The 13,900-nt window shown below is 37.8% G+C and overlaps 1 protein-coding gene across 4 annotated transcripts; it reads right to left on the reverse strand.

Moving 5' to 3' along the window:
• Positions 1–8,455: 8,455 nt before the first annotated feature.
• Positions 8,456–13,564, reverse strand: LOC109340225. Of its 4 annotated transcripts, XM_019577848.1 has the most exons (11): positions 13,307–13,564; positions 12,673–12,807; positions 11,758–12,151; positions 11,442–11,525; positions 11,095–11,343; positions 10,692–10,860; positions 10,394–10,556; positions 10,103–10,231; positions 9,514–9,708; positions 8,943–9,065; positions 8,456–8,716 (listed from the first exon to the last, which is right to left on the reverse strand). In XM_019577848.1, the coding sequence occupies exons 3-11, from the start codon at positions 12,089–12,091 to the stop codon at positions 8,549–8,551; spliced, it is 1,614 nt and encodes a 537-aa protein (XP_019433393.1). In that variant the 5' UTR covers positions 12,092–12,151; positions 12,673–12,807; positions 13,307–13,564; the 3' UTR covers positions 8,456–8,548. The 4 variants fall into 4 exon arrangements, with proteins under 4 accessions (XP_019433393.1, XP_019433395.1, XP_019433392.1 ...); XM_019577850.1 differs by lacking the exon at positions 13,307–13,564 and having other exon boundaries at positions 11,095–11,259; positions 12,673–12,958; XM_019577847.1 differs by lacking the exon at positions 13,307–13,564 and having other exon boundaries at positions 12,673–12,957.
• Between the last annotated feature and the right edge of the window lie 336 nt (positions 13,565–13,900).

Genomic DNA, 13,900 nt, shown 5'->3' on the forward strand with positions numbered 1-13,900 from the left:
ATGTCGCCTTAGGGGTGATGAAGGTTGTTTTGTCCTGGTTTAGAGAGTACATGGATATTTGATTATAGTTAGAGTAAGCATCCATGAAGGACATATATTGGTAACCTGAGGAATTATCTACCAGATAGTCTATATTTGGAAGTGGGTATGGATCTTCTGGGCTCACTTTGTTTAGATCCGTGTAATCATCACACATCTGCCATTTCCCAGATGTTTTTTTCACTAGTATTACATTTGCCAGCCAAGTAGAATAGGGAATCTCCCATATGAATTTGGCCTCAAGAAGTTCAACAACCTTCTTGGGTTACTTCTGTGGTTCTTTTAGTGCGCATATTCCTTCTATTTTGTGCCATCGGTTTAGCTCCGGGGTTTGTGGCGAGTTTATGACAAATGACTGATGGGTCGCAATCATTTAACTCCATTTTTTCGAAGATATCTTGAAACATGATATCAGTTGAACTGCCTTGGTCGACGAAAAGTCGTCCGACCTTTTTGTTATTTAGTTTGGCCATAATAACCAAGGGATCTTTGTGTCCTCGGACGATGCCCTCATAATCGCGGTCATCAAATGATATGGGGGTGCGACTTGGTTTATGCCTTGTCGGATACTTCTAGTGTCAACATGCATTACCTCTCGAACATACCTTTTTTGGGCTGCCCAAGATGCTCCTCCCGCGGCGAAGCCTCTAGAAATTGTATTAATATCGATCGGACTTCTTTGTCGTTGATTTTTGTCTCGATATCTGTCTACCCGGTCTTTAGTTTGAGGGCGTTCTCGTTGGTTCTTTGGGGGAGAGCGTCTTCGAGAGGGGCTGGGTCGGCGGGTTGGTGGTGATCATCTTTGTCGTGTTGCTCGAGCAATAAAATGTTGTAAATGGTTAGCTTGTATCAAATCCTCTATGGGATCGCGGAGTTGAGTACAATCTTCAATTATATGCCCGAATAGGCTGTGAAAATCACAGTACTTAGAGTGATCCTGGGTTCCTACTTTATGTCATGGGTTAGGTTTGGGAAGTTGGACAAGGTGGGTGGCTATGACTTCCTGCAAGATTTGGGAAAGACTGGCGTTAAGGGATTATAGGTCGTGTATTTTTGTGGGCTGTCGTGGCGGGTTATCTTTGGCGTGTTCGTGGAACTATGGCCTTTTGGTTTCCCATGAGGGGTGGTTATAAGTTGTGTGATCGAGGTGGTTCGGTTGGGACGGGTCTCTTCCAGGTTAAGGAATTGTTGGGCCTTTGCTCAAAGGTCTTCCATTGTAAGGTTAGAATATTTGGCCAACTCTTGTCTGAAGAGTCCATTCTTGAGTCATGTGACCAAAATATGCATCGCCACATTTGAACTCAAGGTGTGAACTTTCATAGCTTCAATGTTAAACCGGTCTAAATAAGCTCGGAGTGGTTCATATTGTCCTTGTTGAATACCAGACAAGGTGTAAGATGACCTTGGTTGCTCTTTGCTAGCTGTAAACCTGATGTTAAATTTGTCTGCCAGAGTTGTCCACTGATTAACGATGTTTGGTGGAAGTCAGGTGAACCATTGTAATGTGGTGCGCTTTAGAGTGAGGGGAAAGCTCGATGCATAATAGGATCGGTGGCTCCGTGAAAGAGCATAGTTGCTTCAAAGGCATCCAGATGTTCCTATGGGTTGGATGTGCCATCGTATTGGTCAATATTGCTTGGTCGGGTTAGATGTTTAGGTAGGGGTGAGGACATGATTGCCTCGGTGAAAGGGTGTTTGGCCCCTGTGGTGTTGTAGTTAGTTGGAGGATGCGTGTATCTCAATCACAACAACCCATCACCGAATACTCCTGGACGGTCACATGACCAAGCCTCTTACGGTCGCTCGATCGTTGTTTAGAAAATAGGTATGAGTGTATTCAGGGTCTATGTCGACTCAAAATTAAATAACGAATCCAACGGCGCGATCGGAATTCGATTCCGAGTTACGGAACTCAAAAAGACACTTTTTGAGCCGTACCGGAACTCAACTAGAGTTTGGTCTAATTCCTTACCGAAAATTCCCAGAAATTCATTTTCGAATATATAATTAATGAAAATATTAGTAAAATCTTATAATTCAAACTCATAAAATTCGCGGTGTTACATTTTTTGCCAGAGAGGCTGCTCCGAGGTGATGATTTCAATTACCTTCGTGGATTTCCTACAGGATATATCGACCCTTATTAGGGTCGAGGCATCTGAGTAAAGGAGATAAAGGCATCTGGCACGTGAGATCGCACGTTTTTACGTGTTCTAGCGGTGCAACCATGCTCGATCCCAAAAACGTGTTCGAGTGGAGGTGAAATCATGAAAACGTCAGGTAGAATCGTGGAATCGGCGCTTCCACCGTTCCTAGGTGCGGAGGTTCAAAGGTTTGGGCCGCAACCCGTTTCTCGACCCATTTTACAACCCGATTTGTAAAAAACCCTAATTTCCTAATTGAATGGCTCATTTCAGGCTGTAATGGGGTAGAAGTGTGGAAGTAAACTTAAAAATATTAAAATCAAACTTACAGAAGTTCTCCTTCTTCTTCGTTTTACTGTAAAACTTTTACATAGTGAAGGTAACCTTCATCTTATTCTTTTCTCTTTTCTTCTTTCTCTTTTCTTTTTTCTCTTCTCTTCCTCTCTCTTTCTTTCTTTCACTTCTTTTCTCTTCTTCTCCCTTTCGTTTTCTCTCTCTTCTGTTTTTTTTCCTCTTCTTCTGGTAACATTGGTAAGTATTAAAGTGACGTTTATGTATGAATGTTAGTTTAGGTAATATATATTATTTATATATATGTTATATACACACTGTTTTTTATTTATTTATACTATTTATATATTTGTTTGATGAGAGAAATCTTTGGAGGAGATAATGGGGAATATATACACGATGTTGAAGAAAATGAGGATAAAACTCCTTTGGAAGATGATTATAGACAATTTGATATGAATGATTTGTTAAATTAGATTTAGTCACATTAAGACTTATGTTTTTATAATGGATTTGGATTTGGAATTATGTTTTTATCAAATGTATGCTTTGAAATTGGGTTTGGAATTATGTTTCTAGCAAACAACGTTTGGATTTGGATTTATGTCTACTACTTTATATATATGTGAATTTATTTGCATACATCTCTATTAGTAAGTAGAATCTTACGAGTCGTGTTACGATCCTACATTTACGATCTTTGACCACTCTCCCGATCCTAAGTAGAATCTCGATTTTGACTACCTTGGTACCAGGAACTATGGCGGATGAACCTCTATTTTTCTTTTTGGCCGGCTAGGAGGGTACCGTTTAAGAGATACCAGATAATGGGGTCGGCCTAGTCATCCAGGATAATTAGCTCTTCAATAATCACGACGCTGGGTTTTAAGATGGTGCCTTGTATTACTGACCTATTGCGTCCAGGGCTTTTGGTGCTAGCCACCTTGGTGAGTATATCAGCTCTCGCGTTTTATTCTCTTGGGACGTGTCGGATGGACGCCTCGTTGAATTTTGCCATCAATTCCTTAACTTTAACCAAATATTTGCCCAACAAGACATCTTTCGTCTAATATGCCCATGTTACTTGTGATACGACCAACTGGGAGTCACTACAAATGGCTATTTTATCTGCGCCGACTTCTTTAGCTAATTGTAACCCGACTATGTATGCTTCGTATTCCACCTGGTTGTTTGAAGTGGTGAAAGTAAAGGTTAACGAGTGCTCAATGGTCAGGTCATGGCCATTATCCAACAAAACTCCGACCCCGCTACCTCTAGGATTAGATGACCTGTCAACATAGGTCGTCCACATTTCTTCTGAATTATCTGGTTCAGTGGTTACTTCGGCGACAAAATCTGAGAGTACTTGACTCTTGGTGGTTGTTCTTGGTTCATACCGAATATCAAATTGTGATAGTTCGATTGACCAGGAAATCATCTGACCTGCCAATTCTGGGTTGTGTAGGATATGTTGGATGGGTTGGTTGGCACGCACCACCATCGGATGTGATTGGAAGTATTGTCGCAATGGTCTAGTAGTCACTAGGAGGGCGTATGCCACTTTCTTCAATTTTTGATATCTGATTTCTAGGCCTTGCAGCATTTTGCTTGTGAAATATATCGGGTTCTGCCCATCTTCGTTTTCGCGAATTATAGCAGTAGTGATGGCCTCGTCTGTTACAACAAGATAAAGGAATACTGTTTCGTCGGGCTCTGGCTTTGTCAAGATCGGGGGAGCGGCTAAGTACTGCTTGAAGACATGAAATGTTGTCCCACATTCATCGGACCATTCAAACATTTTGATTTTCTTGAGTAATTGAAATAATGGTTATGAATGTTTTGCAGATGCTGAGAGAAATCGGGATAACGTGACCAATCGCCCGTTTAACCGTTGCACTTTCTTTATTGAATGAGGGATTCTCATGTCTATGATGGCTTGACATTTAACGGGGTTGAGGCACATCTTGTATTTGCATGGGCGCCCGAATATACTTTCGAGGATAGAGACATGATCTTCGGTGGGGAGGCTTTTCGTGATCATGTTGTCCATATAGACCTCCATGTTTTGCTTGATCTGGTCTTGAAATACCTTGTTCATCATTCTCTAGTAGGTAGCTCCAACATTTTTTAGTCCAAAGGGCATGACGGTGTAGCAATATGTCGCCTTAGGGGTGATGAAGGTTGTTTTGTCCTGGTTTAGAGAGTACATGGATATTTGATTATAGTTAGAGTAAGCATCCATGAAGGACATATATTGGTAACCTGAGGAATTATCTACCAGATAGTCTATATTTGGAAGTGGGTATGGATCTTCTGGGCTCACTTTGTTTAGATCCGTGTAATCATCACACATCTGCCATTTCCCAGATGTTTTTTTCACTAGTATTACATTTGCCAGCCAAGTAGAATAGGGAATCTCCCATATGAATTTGGCCTCAAGAAGTTCAACAACCTTCTTGGGTTACTTCTGTGGTTCTTTTAGTGCGCATATTCCTTCTATTTTGTGCCATCGGTTTAGCTCCGGGGTTTGTGGCGAGTTTATGACAAATGACTGATGGGTCGCAATCATTTAACTCCATTTTTTCGAAGATATCTTGAAACATGATATCAGTTGAACTGCCTTGGTCGACGAAAAGTCGTCCGACCTTTTTGTTATTTAGTTTGGCCATAATAACCAAGGGATCTTTGTGTCCTCGGACGATGCCCTCATAATCGCGGTCATCAAATGATATGGGGGTGCGACTTGGTTTATGCCTTGTCGGATACTTCTAGTGTCAACATGCATTACCTCTCGAACATACCTTTTTTGGGCTGCCCAAGATGCTCCTCCCGCGGCGAAGCCTCTAGAAATTGTATTAATATCGATCGGACTTCTTTGTCGTTGATTTTTGTCTCGATATCTGTCTACCCGGTCTTTAGTTTGAGGGCGTTCTCGTTGGTTCTTTGGGGGAGAGCGTCTTCGAGAGGGGCTGGGTCGGCGGGTTGGTGGTGATCATCTTTGTCGTGTTGCTCGAGCAATAAAATGTTGTAAATGGTTAGCTTGTATCAAATCCTCTATGGGATCGCGGAGTTGAGTACAATCTTCAATTATATGCCCGAATAGGCTGTGAAAATCACAGTACTTAGAGTGATCCTGGGTTCCTACTTTATGTCATGGGTTAGGTTTGGGAAGTTGGACAAGGTGGGTGGCTATGACTTCCTGCAAGATTTGGGAAAGACTGGCGTTAAGGGATTATAGGTCGTGTATTTTTGTGGGCTGTCGTGGCGGGTTATCTTTGGCGTGTTCGTGGAACTATGGCCTTTTGGTTTCCCATGAGGGGTGGTTATAAGTTGTGTGATCGAGGTGGTTCGGTTGGGACGGGTCTCTTCCAGGTTAAGGAATTGTTGGGCCTTTGCTCAAAGGTCTTCCATTGTAAGGTTAGAATATTTGGCCAACTCTTGTCTGAAGAGTCCATTCTTGAGTCATGTGACCAAAATATGCATCGCCACATTTGAACTCAAGGTGTGAACTTTCATAGCTTCAATGTTAAACCGGTCTAAATAAGCTCGGAGTGGTTCATATTGTCCTTGTTGAATACCAGACAAGGTGTAAGATGACCTTGGTTGCTCTTTGCTAGCTGTAAACCTGATGTTAAATTTGTCTGCCAGAGTTGTCCACTGATTAACGATGTTTGGTGGAAGTCAGGTGAACCATTGTAATGTGGTGCGCTTTAGAGTGAGGGGAAAGCTCGATGCATAATAGGATCGGTGGCTCCGTGAAAGAGCATAGTTGCTTCAAAGGCATCCAGATGTTCCTATGGGTTGGATGTGCCATCGTATTGGTCAATATTGCTTGGTCGGGTTAGATGTTTAGGTAGGGGTGAGGACATGATTGCCTCGGTGAAAGGGTGTTTGGCCCCTGTGGTGTTGTAGTTAGTTGGAGGATGCGTGTTTGTGGTTTTGGTATTTATGAGGGCTATGGGTATTGGTCGAGATTTTTCTACGGAGTCGGCATAGTGCTCATCGGCAACTGGTCGATGTGGGTTGCTAGATTCAGGCTTTTGTTGTCTGAGTTCGACTAGAAGTAGGGCTTGTTGTTGAATAATTTGGCCTTGGGTCTGGATCATGTGGAGAAGTTATTGGATAGTGGGTGGTTCTGGGATGGGGTTGGGACGGGATGGGGTTGGGAGGTTGGCTCTGGCTGGCTTGATAGGATGGTTGTACTTGTGCTAGAGGATCAAGAGAGGGAGTATGGTGGGTGGGAGGCATGTTGGTGGTGAGTGGTTTTGCTTGGCTTAATGGTTGTGCTTAGTTTTGAGTGGTTACCACGGTGTAGGCAAGCCACAAACAATACTAATGTTATTTCTGGTTGATCGGGGTGGTCGGAAAGGGAGTGAATCTTGATAGAGAAGCTTCCTTGGAGAACTAGATGGAGATGGAAACTGAGTCCGCTGGTAGAGGTACCTGAAAAGGTTCTCTGACGCTGAAGTCAGTATGAGAATTTTGATGAGATGAGAAGTAAATGCTAGTAATAAATATGAGAGTGTGAGAGTGTGTGTGTATTTATGCGATGTGAGAATAAAGAGATGAGATCCTTCCTATAGAGGAGCACTTTCTATTTATAGCAAATATATTGGAGACATGTCACCTATCTAGCGATTGATAGTGACTTTAGCAATGTGTGTGATTGGAGTGTGGCAGATTTATTTTTGTCGCATAGTGAGTTCGTCTCTGACTTTTTATTAGAGGGGACAAACCGTAATTCACTATCGGCATGGCAGAACCCAATTGGGGTTTGTAACAAGTGTTGTGTTAGTGATATTTTAATGATGTTTAGGTGAAGATGACGTGAGGGTTTGTCCATGCTTAATTTGGCTGGATAAACCCTACTTTGATCGGGTGGTATGCCTGATTTTAACCGAGATGGAACAATAAATATTACACTCTCTTCTCAAACCTTTCTCCCTTTCCAATAGAATCTTGATTGTCCTTGGATTTTAATTGACCCTACTTAAATGTATGCTTGGCCACCAGAGAGTCTCACTTGGCGTGATCTCGGGAGAGTATGCATATGCTGTGAACTTGTGATCTTCAAGTCACTGAGCAGCAAGGCAACCTTGTTGTCGTGTCAAGGCTTGCCTCCTGTTGCTCATGTCTAATTTTGGAATCTAGAGAGCCAAAAGCAATGGATGGAATGTATATTTTGTTAAAAGCTTTTATCATTGTATTTTGTGCATACGAGTAAAGACTCTTCTCTTTAGAGAAAAGTACTTTAAAAAATCAAAGAAAAGACAAGATGCAATGTCATTTGAATCCTTTTTATTTCTGTTGAGATTACATTTTTACCCTTAACAGTAAAAGAAAAAAGAACTTATATCTTGTTAAATATATGGATATATACATTGTTGTATATATTGCAGTAGTATGCACTAATGTATAGTTTGTGTCATGGTTGTCATGGTAGTTGGGTTTGTGATTTGTATTTTATTTTTTTACCTTTACTTAATTGGTTGTATCTTGTTAACTACTAATATATATTCTGCACTTTGCCATTGTGCAGAATTAGTTCATAATCAATAACAAAAAGTTAGATGTCTTCTTCCTTTTGGCTCTCTCAATTTCTTTATTTCTTCTCTTTACTGGATTCTTAAGATATCTCCAGTAATGGAGATGATCTTGTTTTTCCCACAATATGTTGATCTTCCATGTTCTATACACATATGTCCATGGCTGATGTGCCTATTAAACTCATGTCAAAGTGAAGAAAGAACTTCATTCATTAGCTTCTTATTCTTGATGACCACACTTGGATATGTTCTTTGATTATAATCTTGCAAATAAAGTTTCTGCCTACAAAATTATTACATTCATATTTCATATAATTATGTGCTTTACTTGGTATTGAGATTTATCTATCCTTAAGCATAAATCATTCATTCTACCATCACATATGACTTGAATACCATCATCACATATTAACATATTAATAATAAATACTTGCATATAGAGAAACCTCAAATTTCTTCAAATTTGCTTCTTTTCTTCATTTTTTCATAGTTAATTAAATAAATTTGGCACCCAATTCTAACAAAATATCACTCAATCTTTTCTTTCCTTTCCCCCCATTGATCAACTGCTACCTCCACGGGTCCATTATTATCAAGAGTCACAATGGTAGGAATTTGGCCATGGTTAACAAAATCAATTCTATTCAATCTTAAGCAGCACAAGACTTGTTCTGGAAGTTCCTCTGGCTTTTGTGCCTATAAAACATAAAAGGGGTATCAAAATGTGGAAGCATAAATTATGACAAGAATCAATAAGCTGAATCTGGAAATAACACTAGGCCTGTTATGCAAAACTGCTAAAAGATTTTACTTGCAGAGTACTACTTGATTGATGATTCAATGTTTAGTAATGGGTAATAAGTGCATAAGATTTCATTCACAAAATCGAAAGTCAAAAAATACTACATATAAAGTAAAATACCTGAATAGTTAAGCCAACATTAAGTATTCCATGCTTTATGCGGTCTCGGAGTGAATCAAGTCCTTTTCTTGATATATAGCTAAAGCGATGTATATCCAAATCTATCTCAAAGTAGTTAGCTCCCTACAATTCAAATTCATAAATAGATTGTTAGATATATATGGAGCAGAAGCATCATTCTGCTCGTAAAGTATGCTAAAAGAATGGTTAAGATAAATTATACTTCAGTAAGATCTTTGTTTTCTAAGAAAAATGCATAATGTAATTTGTATCATGTGTGTGTCTGTTGCTAATTTGAGATTTTCCATTATGATTACAAAAGTTTATCAGCAACCCTGTTAAGGGTGTTAAATGAAACCATTAAAGGTAGATGGAAGGATCCTAAGGTTTTGTTCTATTATATGAAAACATTTCATAAGAATAACCAAACTTGTATCTGAAATATTAACACCATTATGAGCTCAATGTCGATGCGATGAACATGCTAAAGAGTACAGATTAATATTTTCATAAATTCCTTCAACTATGAAGTAGATACATATTTTAAGGCAAGAAATAGATGTGTATATACCTTATAGAACTTGTGTTGAGGGCGCGAAAGTACTGGTTTACCATTGTAGTTTTGTACAAGCTTCCTCTCTGCTGAGTTCAGATGAAGATCCTCTGGATTAACTACTCCAACCAAAATTTTTAGTCTTTCCCTAAAGGGAACCAAGCTTTCCTTTGTATACCCTTTCACCTTTTCCATCTCATCATCTACTAATCTCTGTAAACCAATACTTTAATTCAGCCGAAAAAATAGAAGCAAGAAAACTGCTGCAAGATCAAATGGAAAATGTTTTTTGGAAGAGTGGAACTTGAGAATGATATTGGAACTTAAAGAAGGCAACACTTTTTGGAACCTATTTAAAAAATGTATCTAACAAGTACTAACACATTTGCAACTAGATAATACACAAGGGTAATCAATTATTGGAAACAAAATCTACTATTATGCTAAGAGGAAAACCTTATTCTGCTAACAGGATTTCCCCTTACAAAAACATGGAATGCCTTAACTACTCATCATAGAGACTGGATTACCAACAATGTCTTCTAAAAGGAAAGACATCATAGCTATATGAAAGTTGAATGAAGTTACTATTGATGAGGGGAAATACCATGATGCTCTCTTGAAACTGTGGTGAGACCTCTTGGTCGAAATTCTCGGACAATTTAAAATAAAGTACAAGGCTCATGCCTTCTCCATCAGCATCACCAAGGAACATGCTAGCAGCATATGTTGGCAACTGGTGAAAAAGGAGCACAATTAAATTATGTAAGCATTCTTTTATGTTGTTCTGATATAAAACAACAGTCATAAACCTCATAACAAGGGAAATGAAAAGGTTGTTAGTCTAAAAGGAGAATATATATATAGTTTAATACTATAATCAAGATAAAGAACAAACCTGAATATTAACAATGAGAAGGGAAGGTAATTTCTCATGTTCTTTGACAAAAGGAAGTTCAACATGCTGAGCAATGTGATCTATCTTCTTTGAACAGACAAAGAAATCAACACCTATTGGTACATAAGGGCAATATTCTGGAGCAGGACACTTTTGCTTATCTCTGCATAAATTATTTGCATAATGTAATATACTATAATTAATTCATAGAGAACAAAAATAAAATCCATAGACTAACTAATGGATATATATGTGCATAAAATAACAAATGAGTGACAGGTACAATTTTATAACTTGCCTGAAAAAACTTTCACCACGGAGCTTGAACACTGAAGGCGAAACTGCAGACCATGATCCAGGAAATGGCTTCTCTATAGTTGAAACTGGAATTTGAAGCCCGGCTCTAGGTCGAAAAACGAATCTCTCAGATGCACCTGTCATAATGTTTAAAGTTACTGTTTTAACAACTTCGAATAATATAGAAAACAAACTCAGAATAAAGAGAAGAAAAAAAGGTAACAAGATAGTGCAGCAGGCTAAATATTATGGACCGGTGCACTGAGTGCAGATTACACTCTCAATGTTGGATAAGGAAAGGCTCCAAATCTTAAGGCATAAATTAGTTACAACGAAAATCTTTAAGACATAAAATCCTATAAAAGAAACACTAAACAAGAAAATTTCACAGATTATGTACTTACATAATTCACTCTTCTCATTTACATCAACAGATTGCCTTTTTACAGAAAGCATATAAACTGTTGATTGCTTTGAACTGCTTTCTTGAGTTTTGTCCCCACTTTTGTGGTTACCTCCATCAATTTTGAGGTAGCTTTCATAAAACTCCTCATATTTACACCCTGAATCTACAATGCAAGATGCACTTTCATACTGGAGTAACTGAGTATTTGAGACACTTCCCAAAGCATTACCAGTGAAAGGAAAACAATCTGAAGCCATAAAGGAAGTAACAGATAAATTACTCAAAGATAAGAAGAAGAAAAAACAACACCAATTCTGAAATCGTATCAAGACATAAATGCATCACCTCCATGCACACTACTGAAGTCATCATCTGAATCAGATTCTATAATGCTAACTGAGTCAAACCATGCTTCATCTTGAAATTTTCCTGAAAATATATAAAACTCCTTAGCATGTTTATAAAACTTAGCTATGTCAACCATAGGAAATCCAACCATAAGAACCATAAAAAAAAGCACCACCAAGGACAAAACTAATGAGATAATATGTAACCGTAGGATAAAAACTAATGCATGATAATTTACTCACTAGTTAGATAACATTAACATAAATATCCTAATATACTTGCATTCTAACAAGGAGAGGGATATAAAAGATACCATTTGCATCAATTTGAGTATGGCTATGATATTGAAGTTGAGTAAGATGAAATTTCATGTTTGAAACCTCAGATCTCCTGCAGGTTGCTGAAGAAGGCCTTTCAAAGTCCAAATTAACATAGTCGCCGAAAGGGAAGTCTCCTACGCGGCTTCCAGCATTGCTAAGCCTTTTCAAGGGCACATCAGGAAGCGAGGTGGCAGCGTTAATATTTCCTCGACGTTTGCTAGATTTCTTATTTTTTCTTTTATGGCCACTGCTCTTCTTCCCATTGGGTTTTGAGGTACAGCTTCCCATTGTGCTAAAAGCTATCTTTTTCACTAGTCCAGCCAACATTGTGTTTTTTGATATATGGTGATCACAGTGTGTTTATAACCTCCTTGAGACAAAAAGAACCTTGCAGCCATACAAACAATCAAATTTACATCAAGAATGGGAAATACAGAAGAATAAATCAAAGCTGCAAAGCAAATTATACATGAATAATTCAGTTTTGCCTAACCACCCCCCCTGATTCCAATTTGTGGGAGCAAAATTGCAATACAACAAGATAAAAAAGGGGCTGCGTAGTACATAAGGCTCCCACTTAATGGAGTCTGGGAATGTTAGATGTATGCAATCGTATCCTCCAAGCGGAGAAGCTATTTACAAGATTGAACTCGTGACCTCATGGTCACTAAGCAACAACCTTACGTTGGTTGTATTATACTACTACAACAATAACAATCAAACCTTCATCCCACAAGGTGAGATTGATTACATGGATCCACCCACAACATAATGATTTCTCTCATAAATTATGTTTATTGAAAATATCACATGAACAAAATCAATTTAATGAGATTCACTCTTCCAAATAATGAATATTGTTCTGAAAGTTGATAATGAATAAAATAAAATTGAGTAGCAGCACATACCTTAAACTCTAAAAATCAACACCCCAAAATTCTCCAACTGAACCAATAGATAATTGATACACAGCTACAATGAAATATTACATCCAGGCCATAGAGGCTACATAGCTGTGCCTCCACACCACCTTTAAAGAAAACCTGAAGAAAGCAATAATCAAATAAAAATTTACCTATTCCATCAATTAATGCTTGAGGGGTAAAAAAAGTGTAACAAATTTGCAAAGAAATTTGTAACTAGAAGAAGGGGTAACATGAACAATTAGATCCAACATAAATTATCAACAAAAAATATCAAATACAAGAGTAAATGTATAAATGATAACGTTGGCTTTGATTAATATCATATGTACAAAAACATACATTAACACATAGTACAATCTTTAATGGGTAAGATAAAACATGCAGATTGCAGAATACTCATGTCACGTGAAAATAAAAGCAGATATAAGAAAAAATGGTTGGAAACATTGAATATGGAATGCATGTGGTCCTATAAAACACATGCATGAAGGAGTTTAACGATAAAATATATAATAGAAGAAGAAACTACAATATTGTATATGAATAAGATAAATAAAAGTGAAAGGTTATTATACTCATTCTAATGAAAGAATACATAAGAGAAAAGAAGAAGGACCTTAAGAAGGTAGGGACATGAAAAAGTAGGGGAAATTGGAGCATAAAGGAGGAACCGTCGTTCCTTAAAAGGAACTAGGAATCCTCTGTAGTTGCTATGTTTCTTTCTATCAATATGATGAGAAGGGAATAGAATGAAATGAATAAGAAAGGAAAGAAAGAAAAAGAAGATAAAGACATAAAGAAAATAGAAAAGGGGTTCCAAAATGGAACACCAAAAAGAACAAGAGCATCCGTTGTATTCGGATTCAACTTGGTTGTCATAGTCTTTATCCTTTCCTTTCAATCCTCTTTCTCTACCTCCATTCATCACTCTATTCATTCTAAGAAAAAACAAACTATTTTTTAACTATTACTATTATTTTTCTTTCTATGTTCTTTCACTAATGTTCTAATATTGAATAATATTTTTTAACTCAGATTCATTTCAAAATCATAATATTTAAGTATGAGATCTTATATCGTGATCAACAAACATTAGTGTAAGACACTAATTATCGTGATTGATGTGCATTAAATATTTTTTATATTGTTGATATATATAATTTTTATTCTTGGATATATATTTTTATCTCTTTATAATAATTATAATTTA

Source organism: Lupinus angustifolius, unplaced genomic scaffold (genome assembly GCF_001865875.1).
Source record: "Lupinus angustifolius cultivar Tanjil unplaced genomic scaffold, LupAngTanjil_v1.0 Scaffold_150_25, whole genome shotgun sequence".
NCBI lineage: Eukaryota > Viridiplantae > Streptophyta > Magnoliopsida > Fabales > Fabaceae > Lupinus > Lupinus angustifolius.

Bases quoted from the DNA above. Each gene is read 5' to 3' on its own strand.
- LOC109340225 (XM_019577848.1), bottom strand. From the start codon at position 12,091: ATGTTGGCTGGACTAGTGAAAAAGATAGCTTTTAGCACAATGGGAAGC. The intron at 11,526-11,757 runs GTATCTTTTATA...ATATATTTTCAG, and splicing joins TACTCAAATTGATGCAAATG to GAAAATTTCAAGATGAAGCA. The intron at 10,232-10,393 runs GTTTGTTCTTTA...CTTTTTCACCAG, and splicing joins TTCTCATTGTTAATATTCAG to TTGCCAACATATGCTGCTAG.